A 26,014-nucleotide genomic window follows, 5' to 3' on the forward strand; every position below is an offset into this window, starting at 1 on the left:
CAAGGGCCGTCGCGCTAGGCACAATGGGCCGAGGCCCCAGTGCGAAGCCCGAGGTGCGGACGCGCGAGCTCCACGCCACCCGTATAAGATGGCAAGACATTCAAGTACGGGCTCGCCGAATAGAACGCGCCCATTAAAGACACCACGAAGCTCAAGTTCACCTGCCCGCGGTATAGTGGAGCAGTCATCATAACTGCGCCGGTTGGACTAGCCGAATTGTAAATCAGAAAAGTACAAACCGCAAAATAGTTATTCGCAAAACCGCAGCGTAAAAGCCGCCAGCGCTCACCCTCCGCCATGCCACGAATGTGTAATCGCCCTATAATTTCTTTTTACGCTACCGTTGTATACTAAGCTTATTCCCCAAGGATCCGCTGCTAATGCACAATGGCGCGTACAGTTGGAGCTCGATTTCGCGAACTCGGAAACCGAAAACGCCTTCATAAAGTTTGGAATTTGGTAGAGCTTAAAAAAGAAAGCTATAACACATAAAAGGCGTGAAAGAAATACGATATTGCCCAGAACATCAACAGAACAGAACATCTTGCAGTTTATTGTATTTAAGTGCGAATGTTAACTTCTGCGCGCTTGTTCCCCTTGCGCCGTTCTGCCTCAAGATATGTTTTACGCCTTCAGTTTTCCTAGATGAATGCATTTTATCTTCTTTCCCAAACGGATCCATGTGGTGCTTCAGAACACAGTGTGAACACAGATCTCAAGGAGGATCTTCGCAACTTGGGAGAAGATGAGTGCTTTGCTACGCTCTTACATTATCGCTCTACTCCAAAAGACATTGTGCCAAGCTGAATATTTGAGGAAGACGTTTCCCACCGGCAGCGACACAACATCGCGCACCCACTAGTAGATTTCCTTAAAAGGCAACTGCATAGGTTTTAGAAATCGACGAGCTTAAAGGGTTCCAATCTAAGCATGCGAAGTCCTTTCGGGCTAGCATTTGAAATGGTGATGTAATCGCCGACTGAAATCGACACGGCTATCAAGCTTCACCGCGCCGCACAGCTGCAAGTGGGGGAGGGGAGGGGGGCGCATCTAGACGTCATCTTTTATTTATTTATTTATTTATTTATTTATTTATTTATAAATAACTCCTAGAAGGTATCAGTACATTTCCAACGAATAAACGCTTGCTTTCAAAGAAAAAAACCAACGCCACCGAAGGCAAACGCCTCCGTGCGTTGTTTAGCAGCGTCCAACTAGGCACGGAAGGGTGTGGTTGGCAGCAGCGGAAATTTGAAATCTTACCTTCCGTGATGTGACACTGAGCTTCTCCGCACTCCTTTGGTGCTGTGAGAACAAGCCTAAAATTTAGGTCATCATTTTAAATGCTAGAGCACTTGGCTTGCTTTAACTGCGGTCTATATAGATTTTAATCGTTGAATAGCACGGAATTCTCAAAAAGTGGTGCACTTGCCCTTTAAGGCACGCGAGCGGTCGATTTCCATTCGACGCGGAGCCATCTGGCTCGAGCACGACCACGCTCTATCGAACACCGGGGCCGACACCGAATGACGCCGCCCCAAAGTTCACTGTTCGCAAGGCAAGAATCGCTTGCAAGGCTTGAAAAGGGCACCCAAGTCCGTGAACTTCCCGAATGCGCTGCTGCTAATGCAGCAAGGTGTGCGGATAAGGTCGCGGCGGCGGGCGTAGCCAAAGCTGTTAGCGTCAGACGCAATCGATAAGTGCCTCGGGCGAAGGCGTCTCATTGGCCCACTGAGCGTTTGGCGCGCGTTTTTGCGCTTGGTTTTCCTGCTTGCTTGCTTCTCCTCCCGTGCATACCCTGGGGACGTTGAGAGTCTGACGGAGCATTGAGGGGCAGGAATAAGTGAAAACAAAACTTATCCTAATGCCCCCTTTCAATTCTGATAACAACTTTTACAACTGCTCAGACTTTCTAGAGGTAATTGCAATTTTTTTCACCTCTCCGTTCTCCTCTCCCTCTTTCCACTTTGTTGTCTGTTGGAATCCACTCTGCAGATTAGATTTCCTCGCCACGCGCTCTCTGCTAATATCACTGATACCCTGTGTTGCGAGTCGCATCCCGTGTCGCGCGCCATAACTTTGGTGTGCTGCGTATTGCAGTGCCATTCAAGGTGGGTTTTCATTCCCCTCGGAAACAAATGGTATCCGCCGCTGCCAGCCACCAACTTCTCCTAATAGGTTTATAAAAATGCGCTAAAGGAGGTGGGTGGACAAGCTAACAATGGAGGACGGTCACAATAGGCAATTAGCATCTGCCAATCTCGTATGTTCCTTCAAGTGAACGTGAAAAATAATGCTAATTCTTGGGGAAATAAATAACCACCAGATAAGGGCAGAGCAGTAGTGGACAAATTAAGGGAACGAATGATTGGAATCCCAACGCGTATGCCGGAAGGTTTTTTCACGCGTGACTTCTTTTCGAACTTCCCTCCCTTTTATTCTGTGCTGTAACGTTAACGATGCGTACCCTCGCGTGCGCTCGGACGTCTACGGCTGGCGTTTCGTTTCGCGCTTCCCGGGGCTGCGCACCTTCACGGTGGGCTTTTCCTCGCTTCTGTCGATTTCTTCTAATTACGACAAGCTTGAGCCCCCGCTCGAAACCTTCCTTCCTTCCCTCATCTTCTAAGCGCAGTCTCTGCCGAACGCCTTGACGCGTCAATAATTGATTTTCACGAAGCTACCCAGGCGATAATTGATTTCGCACCCCCTAGCCCCCTCCCTCCCGGCCCTCTTCGCCCATAACCCCCACTTCCACCTTCCTAAACAAACTTGATTCGTTGTTCGCATATCCGCGCGGGCGGCTTCCTCTCCGGACGAGGGCGCTGTCGACGCAGCCCGGAGACCTGGCTTCCTCTGACAGTTATCGACCTACGCCTCGGCGACGCGCGCCGCAATATGCGCGCCCTCGCTACGAAATACGCCCCCCTCTCCCGTCAACTCGTTCTCGACGCCTGGCGGGGACGTTCTTTCTTTCTTTCTTTCTTTCTTTCTTTCTTTCTTTCTTTCTTTCTTTCTTCCTTTCTTTCCTTCTTTCTTTCTTTCTTTCTTTCTTTCTTTCTTTCTTTCTTATCTTCGCTCCCACCAGCTTAAGCGCTCCTATCTCTTTCCTATAGTTCTTTCCTCCGCCCCTTCGGAACCCTTCGACGCACCGCGGCTTTCCATAACCGCCGTTTCGGAATATGCCGTCTCCTCCACTCGCGCTCCGCCCCTGTTACTTCCTTGCTGCTCCCGCTTCCCTCTGCGTTCCTCTCTCTCACTTTTTTCTGCCATTATTTCCGCTCCATCTCGGTGTTTTATACTTGCCCGATCATTGGCAAGCGATTCGGCGCTTGTTCGACGCTGCCACGTGCGAAGCAATTTTCCGTTCCTGCTAACCGCTGCTCGCGCGCGTGCGGTGGCGACGGCATGTGTCCGCGGCATCCTTTTCCTAGGCTGCGCTGTCTCGTTATTTTCTCATTCGGTCAGCGAAGCTGAATCGGAGCCTGTTTGCGTAGTCGTTCAAATGGAGAGGGAGCCAGTAGTTCTTCTCCGCCGTGGAAGTTATTCAGACCTGCTCAGTTTCCTGTTACAACAATTTGTTGCTTATTACCAGCAGAAGCAAAACTCGAGAGAGATGAAGGGACGGAGAATTTGTTTCAACGGTGAGGAATGACTAAGCCATGGATATATACGCACCAGGTTGATAATCTGAGGAGATATTTTACACATTGGAAAAGAATGAGTAGTTCAAAAAAAATTCCAATTCCATTCCAATTCCATTCGAATTCATTCTAATTATAATCTATTCCTTTGTAGTTGGTGCAGTTGTAAGTACTAGTCCTGACGATTACTGGCCAGTATTTTGTATTACGCGATACCGTTAGGGCCCCGTTCAGCGGAAAAGCCGGCGTCGTCGGCGGCGTGAGAGAAAAATCCGGATTGTTCAGTTAGCGTGGCAGCCCGGTGCAATTGATTCGTGTAGCAGCTCGCGCTTGAAAATTTGCACAGAAATTCGAACCTCCGACCACGCAGCAGAGTTTAACTTTACATATTTTCTATTCTTAGTCTTCTTTAGTTCCCTCCAAGACCATTGTGGAGCAGGGAGCAGAATTCAGTTAAAATTCAGTAAAGCTTAATTTGCACCGATAATTTGCTGGCATGCTGTGATGCAATATTCTGCGTGTATATAACCGTCGCCAGTTCTTATTTGTGGTCGAGAGCTAAGATAGTAGGTCCGCTAATAATTACTCTTTCCAAAGTGACATTCTCGCGTTGGGCGAAGCTCACTAGCACAGTAAGTGTTCTTTCTCGTAACCGCGTTACATATCTGACCATTTAAGGTTTCTTTCCCAGTGGGCTCGCAGAAAAATTTTCTTCCAAGACTTCGAGTGCCACTGCATTTTAGGATTGCGTGCCCTTCAAGCTCCTCAAAACGAACAAAGGCGATGCCCACGAGAATTCCCTAAGTTGAGTGGCGCGTGTGGGAGCGTAGAGTTCGGGCGCGCTTTCCATTCTATGGCGCGGTAACATCCGGCCTTAACCTCCCTGCCTCCTAACCTGCTGCATGAGCACCGTGCGGGCCGCTGTGGTGCGCCTGACATAACTGTTCCCTTCGTCGCTTCCAGCTACACCATCCCTTCCTAGACTCTTCCGCTGAAGGTTATTTCCCCAGGGAGCTCCGAGGACAGCCCCTGACGCCGCGCGAACGTGACGTACGTGTGAAGCGCGGATGCGGCCTGCGGAGCGGCACGCCTTCCACTCGCAAAGAATTGTTAACTCGGCTGTAACGTGGGCGGTTGTACCCAAGAATACTTTTATGGTTGTCGCGGGTACAGTGCAGGGCTGCTCGTACCGTGGCGTGATCGGAGAATGGCGTGCGTACGAGTCTTGCCCGCTGTCCCACATGGCGTGAGCGCGTCGGCGTGTCCTGCGGTGTCCACGCTAGTGGACGCGTCACCGGCGCCGCGGCCGCAGCGAGCGTGGTGGTGTTTGTTCCTCGGCCTGGTGCAGCGCTGCAGGGCGAGGAGGACGCGGGGGACAACAGCGCCACTTCCTTCCACGAGGGCGTCGGCAGATTTCCCGGGGTGTTGCCGTGCAATTCCTACTGCCCATGCTTCCTCCGCCAGCCAAAGTGGCGGCCAGCACGCCACCGAGGGTTAACCGTCGCACTCATTTCGATGCCCGCATGTTTGCACCCACTAGTCCCGAGAGAGGCGCTGCGGACTATAACAGCACACCAGCAATTAAGCAGCTTCGTGCACTCCAGCGAGGAACGGAATCGCTGCCGGTGGTTTGTTTTTGTTTTTCAGTTGTTTTTTTCCTTTACTCGTAACACGCTCGCAATTGAAATTCTCCACATTGTGGTGTTGTTGTAAAAAAAACTTTCCCGCGCATCGCTTTTGGGCTGTAGGATTATTTCTGCCTGCAAACTTTTGGTCTGTGCTTTAAGATTTATTTATTTACTTAGGTACACTTGAAGGCGGATTTTGGCATCTTCAGGTGCAACCGACTACTTCTATTCACCTTTCGCGCCATAAGCCTATTCACTGATGCGAAACGCTGCAGACGAATGGCGAGAATGAGCAATTGCTCTTTAGCCGAAGAGCACCGCAAATTCTTGTCTGAACTGCCAACACGCTGTTATGGAATACTGATCCAACGTTAACGTCCTGCTGAGGTCCCCAGGAAGTTAGCGAAGGATCTGTATAAGCTCGAATAAAGGGACAGGAGCGTGTATCACTAAAAGTTAAATAAAAAAACAAGTCATTGCTGCATAGCGAGTAGTTCTGGGAAAATGATCTTCCTAAAGATGTCCTAAAGACCTGGTCAATACAGGCATATTATGAATGAGCACGAAGAAGCGACAAACTGCACGCGATTCGGGTCCCATAATCTACTTGCGCCGGAAGGAAAGGCGCTAATATGCACACCCTGCACACTCACGGCGCGTTGCTTGTACGAACAACGAAGAAAGAAACGGTTTTCATATCTCTACCAACATGAAACAGATGCTTCCTTGCCACGAATCGCCCTAGTCTGCCGGGCCATGTGCACACCCTCTCGGAAAGATGGTTTATTGTTTATGAGGGTTTAACATCCCAAATCGACTCAGGCTATGAGGGACGCCGTAGTGAAGGGCTCCGGAAATTTCGACCACCTGGGGTTCTTTAACGTGCACTGACATCGCACAGTACACGGGCCTCTAGAATTTCGCCTTCATAGAAATTCCGCCGCCGCGGCCGGTATCGAACCCGCGTCTTTCGGGCCAGCAGCCGAGCGCCATAACCACTCAGCCACCGCGGCGGCTTCTCTCGAAAAGAGCGCAACTTACTCATAGCTGAGGAAATAATGATTTTTTTTTCAATTTTAGAATGAGAAAGCAGTAAAACGACCGGTGTGAAAACATTCGTAAAATCAATGAACACGGTGCAGCGCTTGCAAACATGCCAGCGTTTACGAACGACAGAGAATGCGCTCCGAAATAGGAAACATTAGACTGCCTAGAGTTCAACACTGCGGGCTCGTGCATACCAGGTAGCACGTTCCATTAACGCATCCTGCTCAGGGCGGTCTACGGTTCACACGCATAGCGCTTCGCGCGCTACATTTTTGTGCAAACCGCCAAGAAGGACGTCCGAATAACGGTGGCTGCGGAAAAAACGCGACTTGTTGCGGCCGATTTTTTGCAAGGATGCTCTTCCCAACTAATTATTTTCCCTTTTTTCATTGGAAAGTGTGGCCTTTAATACCGGAGCCCGCAATTGACAGCGCTTGTCAGGTATCATTCATAACATCGGAGGCGGGTTCATATTGTGATAAGGGAAAAAATAACTATATAAAATCGTATATTGCAGGTATGAGACGCTAATCCTGACACCTGACACTTGCTGCCTGGAAACGTAAAATGATTACCGCTCCTTAGGAAGCTATTTATTCATTTCATCCTAACCGCAGCAAACACGTCATTATAAGAGGGCTGAGCGGTCGTAAAAAGCGCTACGTTTAGTGCCATCCAGACATCTACAGAAGCAATATATATATATATATATATATATATATATATATATATATATATATATATATATATATATATATATATATATATATATATATATATATATATATATATATATATATATATATACAGTGACCGAAACCAAGGTGCATATGCACCTTGGTTTCGGTCACTGTTCGCTTCCTTCATAAATTTGCCAAACGGGCCCCTCATTTACTTTACCTTGTCTGCTAATAGCTTAACGAGGGTCTCGGTTCTGGCAGTCTTGATGCCACAGGTTGCTTAAGAGGGCTCTCGCACAGCTTCCGTCCTCGCCGTTAGATGACGTTCCACGTCACGCTTGCGGTATTACAGGACGTGCTACGTCCGCCGCTATGGTCGAGGGTGGCGCTGGTGAACACTCTCAAGGTTCGCGTACACCAAATAAACATAAATACCCACGAGAGCAGCAGATTGGACAGCCGTCGCCGTAGCTCAGTTGGTAAGAGCACCGGGCGCGATATTCGGAGGTCGTGGGTTCGGATGCCACCGGCGGCATGGTTGTTTTTTCTGCTGCTTTATAAGTAATTTTCTTTAAGCGATTTATTATTCTAAGTAATATTATCCCACTGATAAGCACAACACATTAAAAATAATAATAATAATAACGTTCTCCTATGCACCTTGGTTTCGGTGACTGTTCTCTTCCTTCATAAATTTGTCAAACGGGCCCCTCATTTACTTTACCTTATATATATATATATATATATATATATATATATATATATATATATATATATACACCCCCGACGATCTTTCCACAATTTTCAAAGCCCGATAAGCCGTAAGCAACGCGCGAAACGAACAAAGCGCACGCAGGTGAAATGCCTTTGCTTACCTTGATACAAAAAATGAGTGATACAGGAAACGTGGCGATGATGATGAGTATCGAGATTGTTGTGAGTATGTAGGCACAGATGTCGAGCCCTTCAGACACGGTGGCTGCGAGGAGAGAAAAGAAGAGCATCATTCAGTAAAGGAACCGGGTCACTTTCACGAATACAGTCATCAGTATTTCAAACGCCAAGTTTGCCCCTCGTGGGAACGTGACTGTGAGCCGTGAATGACCAGATAGGCTTCTCAGCCACAGCTTTAGTGCAGAAGCGTCAGCGATTATAATCAATCATCAAAATGCGGTGGTTTCACGGTAACCCAAACTGCGGTGATTTTTACCTCTCTTTAATCGAACCAATTTCAATTATCGTCCAGGTCCGCTCTCTTATCAATCGCCTGAATACATGTCATTTTTCAGTGTGTGTGTGTGTGTGTGTGTGTGTGTGTGTGTGTGTGTGTGTGTGTGTGTGTGTGTGTGTGTGTGTGTGTGTGTGTGTGTGTGTGTGTGTGTGTGTGTGTGTGTGTGTGTGTGTGTGTGTGTGTGTGTGTGTGTGTGTGTGTGTGTGTGTGTGTGTGTGTGTGTGTGTGTGTGTGTGTGTGTGTGTGTGTGTGTGTGTGTGTGTGTGTGTGTGTGTGTGTGTGTGTGTGTGTGTGTGTGTGTGTGTGTGTGTGTGTGTGTGTGTGTGTGTGTGTGTGTGTGTGTGTGTGTTTTACTGTTCCGAAATACGCTTCCAACTTACCTTCCACACCTGTGGCGCTCCTCAAAGGCTTCACAACGTTTCTAGCGAGAGCTACCCCATGTTAATTTGGTCAACCTCGAGGCCTGCAAAAGCCCACTCGCGGAATTTCGCATGATTCGAGGCCCCAGCATTGGACAACGCAGCAGGCCTTGGACGTGAGGTATACCAACGCAATTTACCACGCTGATTAAAAATTCTCTCCCACAAATGATGAACCTGGTAGACACATAGCCTTGTGCGTATATTTTCTCTTCAGGGTTTGATTTACTGGAGCTTGCGCATGTCACGCATTTACGTCTCGAACTTCATATAATACGGAGCTACATTATGGCGTTAAAACACACTAAGATTAAAATTATTTCACACTGCCAATTTTTTTCCGCACAGTTTTTTACTTAATACGCTGTAGTGGGTGATTGTTGCAGTTTCAGAAGAGCGGCCTTTGTTTTAGTGTATGCAGACAAACAAATAATCAGACCTCCTTGCTATTTATATCAGCTTGTTTTGCTACGATTACGCGCCATTTTAACGCCGCTGTCACCCTTCATTCTCGTACAAGAAGTGTCAACGCATTGGAGAGCTGCCATCCTCGTAAGCATTTTCTGGAAACTGCAACCGCAACTCTCACGTACAGGATGTGGACGGAGAACTTTTCACCGCCCTTTTGCCTGGAAACTCTGGAAGGAGAAACTTTCGACAACACGGACGGAAGAGAACACACGCGCGCGCCCGCTCCGTTGCATGGAAAAAGCACGCATCTATATAGGAGAGGCACGTTGTTTGCGCTCTGTTTTTCTGCACGCGCGCTCGCTTCCTCGCGGAACGCATTGACCCGCTAGGAGAAACTAATTCGCTGCCAAGTCGAGTAGTAGACGATACTCGGTCTGGGCTGGCTTCTCCCCTCGAGGTTTGCGAGCGGCTGAGGGGGCAACTCAGTAAACAAGCGCAGCGAAAGAGGGGCCAACACTTTGAGGCCCCGTGCACGCAGGAAGCGGGATCCCGGACCGCAAGAGTTTGCCGCGTAGAAGGGCGTGGAGAGGAGGTGAGGGGGGGGGGGGGGGGAGCTTCGCTCTGTCTTGACCCGGCGGCGCCTAACTCCCCCCCTCCACGCTGTCTCTTCCCTGTTTGCTTTGTTTTCCAACGGACTCCTTCCGCTGTTGGGCGTAGTGCCACCATCTTCGACAAGGGCAACCTTTGCGTTCCGGGCCGGTGGGTGCGCTGGAGGGCCTCGCGCTGCCACCTAATGAACCCACCAGTACTGCCTTCGAAATGAGCTGCGAGAGGCCTCGGGTCCCCGCCCATTCTGTCTTGCTGCAGCTCTAGCCTACTCGTCCCGCGGTGTCCGCGTTAGCCTAAGGGTGGCCGCGCCAGTTCCTGGGGCCCCTGAAGAGCCGCTAGAGGGGGGGCAAAGAAATGATCTGCAAAAAACAGGCCCGAGCAACGAGAAGAAAAGGGCGCACTAGGGCACAGCGGCGGAATTCCGAGGTCCGTTCCCAATCCCGCATCGAGTGTCGTGGCATGTAGGAGGGATAGCCGTTTCTCGCCGACTGTCCCGCGGCAGCAGAAGCCAGCGCCGAGATCGACTGATTGGTGCCCATTACGGACGGTGGCAGCCGAGCTCGCTCCTCGTGCGGCCAGGCCCTTCTTCCGACGTCTCCGCCCCGCATTTGGCGGAAGGCGAGAGAGAAAGTGGTACAAGCGCGCCCCGATGGAAGCGCGTCTGAAGAGCACGAGGGCCCGAGCAAACGTGCGACGCCTCGCCCGTGTGCCGCGGCTGCCTCCCGAGAGCAGGGGGAGCCCCGAAATTAACTCTGCCCGCTCGGAGCGCGCGATATTTCCCCCTTGCGCGCATTCCTCGCTCCTTTTTGTTCTTTCCCTACCCTTCCGTTGCGTTGGGCGGCAGTGCGCTAAATGAGGACGTGCACCCATTGCCGCGGTCGGGAAGTATTCGCTCGCCTCCGTTTTCGGCAGAGAGGCAACGCGGTAGATACGTTCCGTGCTGCTGTGTGTCTGGGTAATTGGGTTTCCACGGAAGTGGTGCGGCACACCGCTCGCCGATTAAGGAGACCGCTATGATAATTGCGACTATTTAGGGGCGAAAGGGCCGATGGCAGTGGGGGAGGTGCGAAATATTTGCAATATGCGCGGCCTTCAGATCCTACGCCATCCGTTGCTTTCACTCGATACAGACTTGATCGAACGCTTTAACGCATCAGTTTTCTACAGCTGTTTCTTTTTTTCTTCTTGTTAATTAAGCGACAGCTAGTGGGCATTCAGGAGCCGGCACAGACTTCCTTGTTCTTGCAACACCGACAAGAAGAAGGAAACGAAGCCATTGAAAACGGTTCTAAAGTAAACATTTAAAGCAAAGTACAGCTGTCGAGTGAAGAAGAAGAGACAGATGTTTACGACTCCAGCGCCAGTCAACCCGAGCGACTGAAATGAGAAGAAAACACTGAAAACTTCCAATTTTCTCTCTCGACTTTTGTTGTCAGCGTGCACGAAAATCCGAGCTGAAGCAAGCGGGACAAAGAAAACCACGACTAGTAAAAAAGGGGGACCACGACCGAGAAGCGAAAGCCTTTGAAAGCAACGAAGGTGTGCGCTCCCCTGGCCGGCGAAGTCCATCTGAAGGCGCGACTGGAATGACGGCGTTCGCCTCGCCGCGGGGTTTCCATCGACGTGACGCCACTGCCAAGGCGCGGCAGCCAACGCAAGCGGCCAGTCCTATCGTGTCCTTGTCGCGGTGACGCGGACGCGGCTGCCGCTATAAATCAGTTGGCCTGATCGATTGATCGGCCCTGCCGGGCGATTCTTCACGGCCGCGGCGGACGCCGCGCTCTGACGATAAGGAACAATGCCCTCCCCCTTCTTACCACACACCAGGCTTTATCTGCCTCCTCCCCGCCCTTCTGGCTCAGCTGCCCGCACACACAGCCCATTGAATATTCGTACGCCCCAGATGCATGAGCTCTGTAAAGCTTTGCATACTTCCGGATGGAGAGGGCTCCCTATGGTCGCGAAAGGAGGCAAAATAAGCGAAAACAGTGAAAAGGCAGATGAACGACTCAGCCTCTAGCAGCCTAGTCATGACGAGGAAGAAAGGGATCGTTCCATTTTGTTATCGAGAGTTCGTTTTAAAGATACACATTAATTACGCCAAGATTGCCTCCTACACAAGTTCCGTGTCAAACAAAATATACCCCCCCCCCCCCCCCAAGTGCTCATTTTTCTGTCCTACCCAACTGAATATTTTTTTTTTTAGTGAAGCCTAGTGCAACCGTTGAGGAGCTGTAAGCTAGAGACGAGCCTAAAACCTTTATGGCGCTTCATCCGGAGATACTATGGCCAGGGTTATGGTGCATGAAAATTGCAAAAAATAAAACCGAGTCACGGACAGGTCAGAAACAGAGCAAGCAAATGCTTTATTAATTAGAAGCTGTCATATTATCAGAGCTTTCGGCTGCACTTTTAACTTACACTGAGAGATAACCTTTGTAGCTTTTTTCGTTTCTAGGCCAGCATTTTAGGGAAGGTCATCGCCGGAAAATCGACGCATGCGCCCGCTACTCGCATCCGCTGTTGTTGTTTAGAAGGCGGCCTTTGCGTAGCTCTAGGGTAGCCCGTCTTGGAATAAATGCTACTCCGTTTAGAAACTCAGTTTATCGCACTGATAGCCGCCTGCTCTCTCCAATTTCTATAAGTCATTCATTGCTTCGTAGAGGTTATTCAATGGCTTTGAGGTTGAGCCCGATGGCATTCTATTTCTCGTTTGATTTTACTTTATTTATTGCTCACTCGCGCCGTAAATTTCGTACAAATTAAAACGGTAGCTTCGGTAGAATAATGTTGCGAAAATCCAGACCCCGAGCTAACTCGTTGTGCCTCGTAAAAGGAAAGGATTATACTGGGTCGTCGAGAGTCCTTGTACAAGAGATTGGCGTTCGTGGCAATGTCAGCAAAGGAAGTAACTAGGAAAGAATCACCTTGTGGAGAAGAAAGAAAAACATATGCACAGCAACCTAGAGCAACGCTTGTTTAAGCGCCTATTGGCAATAGCCTCCTCTCCGATTCGACGCTGCACTTCACTTTGCGTCGCCGCCCATGGTCGTCCCTACCCTTTTCCTCGGACTGTAGCTTCGACGTTTTGTAGGCGCGCAGGGCTGCCTTAACGAGCTAGGAAAAGAGAGACGAACAAAATGAACTAAAGAAAAGAGGAATCAACGCAACCCTTTCCCCTCCGCAGCAGCTCCAGAGGGCGAGGGTCGCGGAAGCCGGCCGTTTTCGGTGTCAATGAAATTTTCTTCCTTTCCGCTGCGGCCGGAGGACATCTTCATTCATCCTAAACTTGGACCACTGGCCCGGTCGGAACTCCTAATTACATCCTGACCGTCAGAACACGAACGAGCCGGATGAGTAATGGGATCCTATCAGAATGGCTGCTCGGAGGCGGTGCTTCTCAGTTTACGCCCGGCGTGCTCCGACGACAGGGCCGGACTCTTGCTGCCCGGCTAGGGCGCTGCGCGAGGCCACGCTGTACGCCCATCCCTCAAACGGAGCCAACTCCGGCGATCGACGACGTCGCAGCGACGCGTTCGTCACAAATATATCTCGGCCGCGCCGGGGTTATATAGCGCCCCGCCGCTGTTCCGTGATTGGCCAGCGAAGACGCAGCGACGTGACACGCAGCGCAAGTTGGTGGCATTGTTTTTCACTGCTTTCATTTTACTTTGCTCGTCACGAGGGCAATCGATATGTCCACAGATGACTGCAGTTAGAAATCCTTGGCGTTAATAAACGCAGAGCAACGTAATTTGCCCTTCCGCACTGTCGCGCCACGTCTCGGTGGAAAGGTGAGGAAATACCATCGTCCAACAGTGATTTGAAAGTGGTTCACGTGCGATAGGAAGCGCAGGATAAACTTGGGCGCTCAATTCCGGTGACTAACACCTCCTCGAGTATTTGTTTGCATTCAGAGCACAACTATCGCGTAGATTGTGTCCCCGTTCTCTAGCGCATCGCAATCGCCAACTACTTATTTTAGAGTGAGCGACGGAAGAGCGCTATTGGATCATCCGCACGCTTCTGTTCCCAGGCACGCCTGGCTTAAATCGTGCGCTGTGGCTGCCGGGAAGTGACTGCAGGAGAGAGCACATCGTCGCAGCTATTCTTAAACAAAATAGCATGCGGACAGCGCTGGGAAAGGACGCTTGGATCCGAGTAGCATAGGTGGTTCAAGAACAAGCCAACAGCTGTTTGTTCATTTATTTGCTTTTTTTTCACGGCTTCCTCGTAGGCTACGGTCGTGGTCGGTGCAGGAGTATTGCATATCGTAGCATTAGATGCTGGTCTACCACCGGTATTCAATGACCGTTCTTTAGCTGCGCCCCGGAGGTGGCGGCAAAACTTCCGTTGAGCGGCGGCGCGTTCCCATTTGTGCGGCGCGCTGTTTGCTCGGTGGCGCCGTGATGGATGGCCGGCGCAACCCCTCGGCTTCTCGCTGCCACGCACGGTAGCCGCCGGCGGCGAGGTTTCGCATCCCCGTTGTCATGCTCCCTTCTTCCGGCCTCCTGAGGATGGATTAAGCGGGCCTGGCGTCAACCGTGTATGCCGACACAAGTGGTGCAGCCGCGCTGATTGATTTCGCTTTAGCAGACTCGAAACGGCGCTCGTTTGGACGCCCGCGGTGATTTATGTACGCCGCTGGGCCGATTGTTCCTTGTTTCGAATCGCCCGCACCGAAAAACTCGTTCGCCCGCCAAAAACGAGCTCGCTTGGTTTCTTCAGAAGAAAAAAAAAACGCTTGTTCTTTTCCGAGAAGGTAGTGCAGAGAAGTACAAGAATGGGGACTCGGGAAAACCGGAACGCACAGTGGGCCGCACAAGTTCACGGGCCACGTGATGCACGAAAAGCTATACAGTTCGTTGAAGCTGGGACATGCTGCCCAGAATGAAATTCGATGCTTCCCTGCGCGACCAACCCGGTGCACCTCACATGAGCTTCAGGGCCTTGAGGAAATACAAACGTCTCACGCCTCTCGTGTTCTGCTACGCGTTCGCTACAAGCTCGCATGCGAGTAGCAGCGAATACTCAGCGCAACTAGGCGATGTGATAATTTAGGCCAAGTATAGCCCTGAGCGCCACCGCATAGTTCGGATCGATATGTTTCAGTGAGCCCAACGCGTACGCCTCCAAAATGCAGTATTATCGCGCTTTGCATCATGCCCTTACAGTCTTCGTACTGCGGTCCGGTTGCTTTGGTCTCCCTTGTACAGGGTTGTTCTTTACTAAATGGAACCAGACAGCACCAGGCCAAACGCAGAGTGCCGAAAGTGCTACACGTCGTGCGCTGCGCCGCAGGAGCAGAGTCGCATATATAGGTCGCGTCCACCCTCGAGTTGTGCGCAGCATGGTTCAACACTCTGAAGGAGGTTGTCTCGGAAGACTGCCGAATTTATCCGGCATTCAGAATGAACCAATCAGCGACTGAGTTACGATGCGCGAGCGCTAAGGCTGCTCCGCCGTCATTCAAGCCTGTTGCCATATAGCACACCGAACAAAGCTCGCGCGTTGCGATTCTTCATCTCTGCGCTCGCGGAGTAGTTTGCGAGGCACCCCGAGATACAAGCAGCCGGCAGTGAAGTTATATTCTTGCCAATCGCAGCGCAGAGCCTTAACACAGCCTAGCGAGAGGAGGAAGCAGCTCTGGGAAGCATATCCGCAACTCTTGGCATATCTCCACCTATGCATAGCCACGAGGTTTTTGCGCTCTGCCGAAGCCGCGCATGGCCTGAGTCAGCTACCGGGCCTCGTCAGTAGATAAGCGGAATAATTTAGGGGACACTTAATTACATTACGTGTTGAGATCGCATTAAAGTCCGCTCGGCCTGCCCCTCCTCCTCCTCCGCTTGCGGGGATTTCCCACTGCGGTATAGAGACACGCGGCGTTGATTCTGAATCCATTCCACCTGGTACACGCGGAGCTGTCTATACCCATCTCCACACAACCAAGCGCAGCAGCCAATTGACGCCGAGTCCGCCACCGCGCTCGGCCATGTCCCGTCACGCACGACGTCACGCACCTCGCGGACCAATCAGCGATTTTTATGACAGACGTCGCCGGACAACACCAGGTTTCTTTCTCTGACGAGGCTTCTAATGCTATCGTATTAAGATCGCAGCGCCCTCTGAGCATATCAGGTTGCCTGTAGCGGGCACTCGAGCCCACTAGCTCGCTTAGCGTCGCGAGCGCGAGGAAAGTGTCATGATGGGACGAAAGGCGCGTGCGTTTCTACAGTATACATATATTCTCGTCCAGCGGGGCAAATGTGCCCTCCCTGTCACATTCGACACACATTGCAACACAGTAAGCACACTTTTGTTTATAAAATCTAGGAATCCTGAATACCTTACTCACCACGTCCGCGATGTGTCGCGGGCACGATCCACCCTCGCTAGGCGGCGGCTGCGCATGTGTAACTTAGTGAAGGTTAAAAGTACGCATGTGCAGCCTTACCGGCATCCGCACTGGCAACGCTGCCTATTGAGCGCGTGCACTGAGAACGCGCCTTCGGGGATAGCCTGCAGGGTTCTCTAATCACACCTGGTGCGGAACATTACACCAGAATCTGGGTGTCACATGCAGCCAGCCGTTGTGGCTATAGACGTCGGCGCCGCTTGTAGGCTTTGGCGTGAACCATGAGTTATGTCCAAAATCTTTCATGCTGCAACTGCATACGCACTTATTTGACGGCTGCAGATGACGATACCTTTTGTACAAATGCATCTTTTTTTTTTAGCAGTCAGCGTGACGGATTTTGACACACGTGGTTCCGTGGGAATAAAGAAGTGAGAGGGGAGGGGGGTGTTACGCACGCAGAAGTTCTGGCAGTACGGGCGCGTCGGCCGGTTTTCCCTGGTACTGCAGCGCCGACGGCCCTTGGGGCTCCAGTGGCGCTGGAGGCTGAGGTGGCGGGTGCTGCGGCGGCTGGTGGGGCGCCGCTGGGGCCTCTGTCCCGCCTGGAGGCGTGCGACAAGCGACAGAAGTGCCCTCAGTGAGCCGCGCTCTCAGCGGTGCAGTCTTCCTGTCCTCGTCACCCAAGTGGCTCATGGTAGACCGCCGGCGCACGTTGAAAGTGTGCACGTGTGTGGAAGTGTAACGATTCGTGTGGCCCATTCAGTACGAAGAACTGGTTTGTAGATAAAGTGTCTAAAAGTGCGAAATGTGCAGTAGCAGCAGGTGCAATGCAAAAATTTGTCCAGGTTAATAATCTCAGTCATGCACGGCCCCGGTGAGTTTTGCGCGTCATATCCGATGCAGAATGTTCTACACTCCAATTCGAATACAGCGTCTTGTAGGGTTATTGAGAAATAAGAAAGAAGGAAAGCAGGCTGATTCTTGCTGAGCACTAAACTCCACAAGGTCGCAAACAAACGCTAGTCTACTTGAACAAAGCTCAGCCGCACCCGTCGCAAATGTGTGGCATAAATGTTCGTTAGACCCCGCTAACTGGAAGCATCTGGCACTGTACAGGTTCGACCTGAAATATTAAGCAATTTTCTCGCGCGTGCCCTATAGAAGACATGACGGTTTCTTGGGTTCATGCGCACGCACCATCGGCGTCTGCTAACTTATGTTTAAAGCACTTCCTAATTTTTGCTACGTAAAGTGCGAGAAAATTTCGTTCAGCGAAGCATGATGCGCATTATTATGACCGAGGCTCTACATGCATGTCACAGTTGAGCAAGCACGCTTTTAAACGCAATTTGAATCTACCGAGTGCCGCTTCTGCATTGCATGCGGACGCGTCAGTTCTAGTCTGGTTAAGAACGAAGTGGCGCATTCCCCCGCAAAGGAAGCCCTCCAGTCATTTGCCCTCGATCGATTTTCATGATGCGCTGTTAATCTCCTGTCACACTGGATTAATCCATGGTTAATTCCCTGTCACGCGAGCGTTACAGGGGGTTAAGGACGGATTAACTGCGGCGTCATGGCAATTGGCCGACGCCATTGGCTGAAGGGCGTTCTTTGAGGGGCATGTTCCACATCGTTCTATCTGGCCAATGCTAAATAGGCTCTCGCATAAAAAGCCTGCGCCTAGATGAAAAAAAAAATGGCAGAAAAACTCGCGAAAGAATGGGCGCCGTGCGTCCAGAAATGCATTCTCCGTCCGATAGTTGAGCGAAAACTGACGCCAACCAATATTCTTACATCGGCGAAAAAAAAAAAAAACTCCGCGAAAGAATAAGCCAACACAAAAATGACATCCGGCTAATGAATTCAGAATCCAACCCCAACGCCGAACACTGCGAGCACTCCGACCACCGGATAGCCTTCGAGGAGGTGAGCGTCTTTGCCGTGGAGCCAAACCTGTTCAAGAGGCAACATGTGGAGTCATGGCACATCCGGCCCACAAAGGCGGCGATGAATAGGACTCCAGGAACGCTCCCATCCGCGTACGTTAGTGGACTGCGCCACGTGCTAACAGAGGGAGAGCGAAGCCAGCAACCCGCTGCTGCTGCTGGCACGCTTTAGTCACCAGGAAGAAGGGACCGAGCTGGTCCCGAAACGTTGGGTAAAGATAAAAATATTGGTTGGCGTCAGTTTTCTCTCAGTTATCTCAAGAACCCAGCAAGACGGACTTCCGTCGAAGATTTTTTCGTTCAAATCATTCTCTGACCGACTGCCAACAAAAGCCCACGTATTATATCGAAGCTATGTTGTGCTCTTTCGTCAGTACTACTACTGCAGCTTTTTCCGAGTTCACTTGCATAGCCATGGATAACCTACGCGGCCATGTGTCCGCGATAAACGGCCGGTGTGTGCGCTTTCAAAGACATGGGCATATTTTTTTTAATACATATTAAGGTGAGCTTACAGCCTGAGTGTTATCCATGTGAGCTATTCAAGGCCGACGTGGACGAAAAATTCTGGCGCGAAAGTCCCAAAACGCATTTCCGCATTAAAAAGAGGAATGAAAAAAAAAGAATAAACAAAGCATGCCCTGCTACCTAAAACTTTGGGAAGCAAAGCTAGCACTCCGCCAAAGACAAGTTCGGCGGCGAAATTGCAGATAAGCCCGCGGATGACGCATATTTCCACCCTATCCGCGAGCCTTCCCTCTTGCCCCGACCTCGGCTCTTTTCCTCCTTTCTCCCACCGCCGCCGTCGGCCCATCTTAATGCGGGAACCGATTCACCGCTTACCGCGTTTCGGCTTCACGCGAAGGCGGCGCCGGGGATAATACGTTTTGATTATGCCGCCATGTTTCGTCCGTCGCAGGATCTCCCCGCTGGCCGGGCCAAACCGCGGCTCATTTGTCTCGGTTAAAGCCCCGGCTCTGAGCGGCCGCTTTGCACATGCGGGGCACGCGCGCTTTCCAGCCCTGACACCACCAGCTTCATTTGCTTTTTCTCTTTCTTTCTTTTTTTCTTTGAGGTCCACTCGTCGGCACGCAGGCTACTTTTCGCGCGGGGCACGGGTGCCGGAATAAAATGAAGAAATGAGTCAAATAAAAAAGAAGTACGCCAGGAAAGGCTTTTCTGCCCCAGTGCTAGAACTCGCTCTTCGTTTTCTTCAAGTACCCCCGTACATTACTCTAAATCTATTTGTGTCAGATGCGTCTCTTCTTTTGTTCCCACTTTGCGTTTACTTGTGTTCGTTGCCGCATTGCGCTTCTGAAGAGGCGTTGCTTCACCGGACTAGCGAGAGTTCCCATTTGCCCTTTTCGTAAGGATACACACAAGTCGCTCTCGCGAGGCTTTTCGAGTGCCTCCTTATTCGTCTCTTTCTTTCGCTCTACGTTCGCACACACGAGGTAATGCTTGAGGTGCGAAAAAGAGCACCATAAACGGACTGGAAGATTGCTTTACGGTAACTTTCCGCGCCAAAAAGAAAAAGAGAAAATGAACCAAATAAAGGCCCTGAGAATAGACGACAGCTGCGATGCCTGGTGTCACGTGCGGTTGCCTCGCTAGAACGAGGCGAGGTTTGGGGAGCATATATATGGACATAACGGACGAGAGAGCGTTTAAAATGAGAAAAAAAAAACAAAGACGGACGTTTCAGCGATAATTTCGGGTCTGGAGCGCACGTTTAGCGCACACGTGATACACCCACCCACACTAGGCTCAGTTTTATGGCGGTGCTGCTGTGCTGCAGCCGAAAATTTAAACGCATTTTTTCCCCTCGACGCTGGAAACCTGTATCGCATTATAAAAGCGCTAGGCAAGGCCTGCTGTTTCCGCATAGCTTTTCCACCGTGTATTCTCTTTCTCACGCAGTCCTCGGCAGAGCTATTTGTTCATGTCTTGGGGCATGCCGATACAAACATCCAAGCCGCATCAGCTACGAACCACAAGTTACGAAAGCAATGTAAACAGCGTTGAATTCCGCGCTCTCGAGATGATGTTCAAGACGGAAACAGCTCGTGTCTTCCTTGTGTCCTCGTCTTTATTTGCGCTGTACATCTCCATCAGCAGCCGAGAGCTCGCATCTGAACTGGCGCGTTCAAAAGAACAGGAGAAACGTCTGCAGACGCTGGTAGAAAGGTATACAGTATAGGCTCGGAGACAGCGTACATCCCCTTGTTTCCTTGCATGACACTCCGAAACGTCGCTCGGATGTGCGCGCCTATATCCCCCTTGTTCAGCTTATTTTTGACAACCCGAACAACGAGCAGTCCTGAGGCAAAGAATGACACTTCTGAGAAAACTGTGAGCTTCTTAAGCCTGGAAAAAAAAGTAACGGAATGAGCCATGGATTTTCAGCGAACAGGACGGTACGAACTTTTTTTTTTCGTTGAATTTTGCCAAGCGGACCTCAACCGACGCAAGACGAGGCCAACCGGGACAGAAGCCGCAAACATGGAAGCCGAAATCCCTTTTTCACCCCTTTTTCTTTTTAAGAACAAATCCACACGCTGCCGCGATCGTGCGCACTATAAGATAAGAAATGCGATTTGCACCTGAACTGAGAAAAAGAACGGACTCCTTGTTCATGTTTTTCTGGTCCTACCAGTGTTCGACGCAAAGCGAATCGAAACTGCGCGCGGGAGATTTGGGAGATATTGCCCACTTCGCAAGGTGTGCAACTCTGCCTCATCTAAACTTGAACATCTCGCATAGCACATTGCGGGAATCGATGTGAATCAGTTCAGTTTCTGAAGCGACCTTTTTAAGCACTTTGCTTTCCTAGCCTTGTCCACTCTTTTTATACGCGCAAAGCGAAATGGCTGTTTTGCCCCCTCCAAAGCAAAAAAAAATATTTTTTTTAACTGCACAACTTTCCTTCAAGTCGCGGCGCCAGTGTTCTTCCAGCGCAGAAACTGCACGATGCATTCCAGCCGTTCACAGGAAGCCGTTCGGCCGCATAGGCCCAAAACATCCACTTCACCGCCGCCCACGCCGTTCTCGCCTCTACAAAAAGCTTTCTTGCCCTCTGACTAGGTCGTCAAAGTCTTCTTTTCCTTCCTGTTTGCCGCGACCAAACTTCTCGTTCGAGCCGATGTTTGCGCATTTACGCAACCTAATACTCAGCTCACCAGCGCTAAATCAGTTTTTTTTGTTCCCCAAGCGTTCTTCCCATTTTAGAGCATATCTATTTTCTTCCCCACCTCCTCTCCTGTATAAGCCGCACGATAGCATTTCCACCTACCCCCTCCCGTTCGTCCTTCTTCTCGCCTCTCGGTGCAAAGCCAGGCATCTTTCGCGCGCGAAGGACACCGAATCCCGCGCTACATGAATCTATGTATGCCGGAAGCCCGTTTCTGGGCGATTCTTTGAGCGGAACCCGCCCGAGTGTACGCGAGTCTGCCGGTAGGCCCGGTCAGGGCTTTATATATACCGTACACCCGGGAAATAACGTCACCGATCTTGGCGTTGCTCGGCCGCGCACCCAAGCCGCGCAGCGAGGCGTCTCCAGCTGCCAGGTTTCGTTGTTTGTGCGAGGCTCCATTTTTGAGCGCGCGGATAGGATGAAGAATATAAAAGTAAAAGGAAAAACGTGGCGAAGGAAGGAACGGCCGGTCCACTTCCGCCCGGAGGGCGACTGAGGGATGGCGCTGTCAACAGGAGCGAGGCTTCTGCAGCGGCGGCGGGTGGAAGCGCCCCTGGTCGACGCCCATTTCGATATTTCGCAGCCGAAAGGAGATCACGAAACTCATGGAGCACGTCGCGCCTCTCTTCGGCGCGCGTGGGGCCCGCGGGGCGCTCTGTCCGGCTGCGTCCGTTCGCCCGAGGCGCGCGGTGCTCGTTCGTTCTTCCCATGGTTTCCCCCCTCTAGTTTTTCCCCCCGCCGCGCGCACTCGCTGTCACCGCCTCCTCTCAACACCTTCACCCACTTCCTCCACTTGGCGCAAGAAATAACAAAATCCAGAAGCGGCGGCGGCAATTCGACACCTGGCAAAGAGTGCCTGCCATATATCTCCGATTCGACTCTGTTTGTTGGTGCTCGCTTGCCGCCGGCTCCATTACATTTTCTTCGTTTTGTTTCGCGGATACTGCGCCACGATTTCTTCTTTCTTGTCCGCACTGCTTACGAGCGCGGATGGCGCCCGCTGGCTTCGTTTGGGCCGGCGCTGCCGCCTTGAGCGAGTAGGGGGATATCTGGCCGCTGGCTTTGCACCACACTGCTGTTTCTCGAGGAAGGGGGAGGCTGGCGACGGCCGAGTAGTGTATGTTTGCGCCTGGGCGCGATTGTTTTTCTCGGCTGGATCCCGCTGATCCCTGCCCGCCTCTTCTCCGTTGGCATCTCTCCCGAGTCGTCGTGCTCGCTTCGTTTCTGTCGCGGGAAGCCGAAGCTGGAACGAGCGTAAAGACGATCCGCGCTATTGTGTTTCTCGACGCCCACTGAATCTCCCGAATTCGGAGGGAGAGCTTCGCTCGGATCATACATTGTCCCGCGGGTGCTTTGTTTGTTGCTTCCCCTCGACTTCTCGGCACCTACTCTACGTGACCTTTGCCCCTTTGGCGCGATGGAGGGCAGGAAGGAGGGAGAAATATTGCGAAGGTGAGCGCTGCAAAGGTGCACGGGGAGACCGGAGAAGCACAGGACAATATTGCTAAATGCGTTATGCTTTTTTTTCGCCACGGGGTCGCAAGTCAGAGACGAAAAAATATATATAACACGCGACACTGCTTTTCTTCTCTTTTTTGCACTGCTTGTAGCAATTTTTCGATCATGAAAGTTCCCGAACAAGCCGACTCTCGTATTTTCTTAATTAAACGGGACATTCGTGAAACCAGTATTTTCATGAAGATTAATGCTTCGAGCTTTCGTAACCTCAGGCATCAATAGACGTCAATTCTTCAGTGCTTACAATTGCATTAAGTTACAGCGCCCGAACGAAACGCGCATAGGTGTCAGCAATATAAACGATAGGACTTTATTAGGGTATCACCAACCAGTAATGCACCCCAAAACGCGAGAAGCATGATTTTGTTTTTAGTACGCATTCAACTTTTAGTGCTTTTCAAGTTAGATGAAAAAGCACGAACACATTTAGCTCTGGCGTGCGAACTAACCAGTTTCGCTCTGAATTCTCACAGCTCTTCCTAGCAAGCTCAGAAAATTTGCACAAACGCTTCTAGTTCGCAAGGCTGTCATCAGGTGTCCCATGGGTCTGAACATCAAAGATTACCGCCAGAATTCTGAATATTTTATACACTCTATTGTTTTCCTATGGCCGCCAGAACTGGTCGGTGCGAGCGCATGAAGCATTTTATAAGTCGCACTCTGCAACGCGCAGGAAAAATAGGTCATCACCGCCAGCGTATTTGCGCACCACTTCACCGCATTTTTCAGTTTTCGTTCAATTACAAATGAAAATATTCCCATTGAGCTACGCGGCGTTCTCTACTGACGGGCGACAGATGGCGCTAGTTGGTGATGTCGAGTATCAAGGGGCTTTAATGTCCAGTAGTGTTCCTGTATATACAGGAACACTAATGTCCATTAGAGTTACTGGATAAGTACCTAGAGTTGCGTGTTTGTTTTTCCTGCGCCGATCGCGCCTGTATTGGTTCAAAGCGATCGCATGGTTCAAAGGCATCCATGAATTGCGGAGAAGCCAACTCTTTTGGTTTATGGTTTATGTGGGTTTAACGTCCCAAAGCGACTCAGACTATGAGAGACGCCGTAGTGAAGGGCTCCGTGAATTTCCACCACCTGGTGTTCTTTAATGTGCGCTGACATCGCACAGTACACGGGCCTCTAGAATTTCGCCTCCATCGAAATTCGACCGCCGCGGCCGGAATCGAACCCGCGTCTTTCGGGCCAGCAGCCGAGCGCCATAACCACTCAGCCACCGCGGCGGCTCCAACTCATTTGCATCGTTTATAACTAGACTGTTGCAGACAGTCAATTCGCACACCTACTGATCTCGTGCTTTGCGGCATTTTTTTTTTCTCCCAGTGCACACGTTCACTGAAAACGATGTTTTCTTGTCAATAAGACGCAATTTTATCACAAGTGTTCGCTGTTAAAAAAAAAATAAACTTTTGTGATTTGTGGCGTTTACAACCGATGGCGCCACCCATCCACCCCATTGCGAGTATTTCGTTCGTAACTCATTGAGATAGGCCTTGGTGGAACCGGCACCTAACTAGCAAACTATCTGATTCAATGCAACAGTAATATGTCTGGAATAAAAAGTTGACTGGCTCAAGCGGATTGAGCCTGCACTTGCTCTAACCACTGCACAATGTCCGCCTCCTGCATGCAAGAGTTGCGGCTTTCCCTCTTATTTTGGATGCTTTGGGGAGCAATATGGCGTGCAAACGCACAGCTCTGGTGCCATACAGTAACTGTAATGTCCAGTAAAGCTGGGCACGCATTTCCAGCGTCACACGGAAAGAATGCGGCGAGGTGCATAAGGAGCCAACACAACTTTAGAAAAAGAAAACGAGGAAAAGAAAGGTCGGCTTTAATTTTACAAAAATGCTCTTTAAAAAATAAAACGTCATGAAACGAATGCCACAAGCTCATTTTCATACAGGTGAAGGCGGCAGTGTCCTATTGAACAACACTATCGCCCTGCTTTCATCAGGCGCATAAAGGGATTCCGCTCCGACCTCTCCTTCCATATTGGCACTTCCCTCTTGCCGACCAGGAGCAGTTTCTCTACCTGTCTCGTCGCCATCGGATCACGCAAACTTCCCCAACCCTCCTTCCCCATTCTGGCGTCTCTGGATGGCGTCATCCAAACGGGACGACCAATTAGCCTGGGTGCGCCAAACCATTGATATTCTGGGAGCTTGATATGCCACCTAAATTAAGTTCCTCCTCCTCCTCCTTCTGTCGTAGCAATAGAAAAAATGAGAGCGTACTTACAAAAGTTACGCTCAGAGCAGAATACTCTTGGATCACAGCCTTGGTGGCATGTTTCTATTTGAGCCCTTGTTGCGTACACAGAGAGCAGGCTACGAACAACGCGCCGCATAACTTTCGTGGCTTAGCAACCTTTCTTAAGCGACCATGCCTCGCATCTCCGTGCACCAGATACGGAGAGCGCGGCAAAAAAAAAATAAAAGGTGGGGGGGGAGAGAGAGCTCCAAAAGCGTCGCACTCGTGGCGGACTCCTAACGAGGTCTGTTTGCGTTCCTGCGTGTAGCGAAGACTCGATGGCAGCCGTCGCTTCTCTTTTGCCGCGTTTAATGCGACGGCAAACATCGGTCCTTAACCTCATTACGGGCTGCCTGATGGGCGCAGGAGCAGCGCTGTCCGTCCCGGCACGCGGGCCCGCGTATCGAGCGACGAGCTTCTCCTTCCCCAAACACGGCGCCTGCGTACATGTTTAATAAATGAAGCCGTTCGACGACCAACATGCCTGCGCTGAAAAAAGCTCGCGCGCTCCATTATTGGCAGCGGTGAAACTGGCGCGGAGGCGACGCCCAGGCGAAGGCCGAAGTGAAGACGCAGTCGCCGCGTTGCCTCGGCGGCCGCAGCAGCCAAGGTCGCGGTGGTGCCACCAGCAAGGACGGCTGCGGAGTCCGCGGCCCTGCCTCGATGGATGGCGAGAGGTCACGAATGGCAGCGGTCAGCGCGCGTCCTCCGGGCTTCGGTCGTTTCGGGTTCGGTCGCTTCCACCGCGTTTACAGAGTCAGTGCGTATAAGGTCGAAAGATACGCAGCTCGGTTAGCGGAAATCCGTGAGATGCCTTTTCCCAATCATAATTTCGATAGTTTGCACGCCATTTAGAGATGGGCTGCACACCTTCATTTTACAACCTGGTGTTCTCTACAAGCGCAACTTTGCCAGCAACAAAGAAGCGTTCCTGTTTGTCGTGCCATCGCAGTTGCGGCCTGAGATTTTCAGTGCCTGTCATGATGCACCCTCCGCCGGCCATCTCGGAGTAAGTGGTACACTCGCGCGCATTAAATAAAAGTATTATTAGCCCAGGCTACTCCC

General features: G+C 51.0%; 1 protein-coding gene across 4 annotated transcripts in view; it reads right to left on the reverse strand.

The window, feature by feature from the left end:
- The window catches only part of LOC144115601 (band 7 protein AGAP004871-like), a 668,261-nt gene that overhangs the window by 42,955 nt on the left and 599,292 nt on the right, over window positions 1-26,014 (reverse strand). For 2 of the 4 annotated variants that reach the window (XM_077650023.1, XM_077650021.1), the window contains exons 3-4: window positions 16,483-16,626; window positions 7,872-7,975 (exon numbers count right to left, since the gene is read on the reverse strand). In XM_077650023.1, the coding sequence (XP_077506149.1) occupies window positions 7,872-7,975; window positions 16,483-16,626 (248 nt within the window). The remainder of the gene's footprint in view (window positions 1-7,871; window positions 7,976-16,482; window positions 16,627-26,014) is intronic. The other 2 variants (XM_077650020.1, XM_077650022.1) reach the window with 1 other exon arrangement.

Source organism: Amblyomma americanum, chromosome 1, assembly GCF_052857255.1.
Source record: "Amblyomma americanum isolate KBUSLIRL-KWMA chromosome 1, ASM5285725v1, whole genome shotgun sequence".
NCBI lineage: Eukaryota > Metazoa > Arthropoda > Arachnida > Ixodida > Ixodidae > Amblyomma > Amblyomma americanum.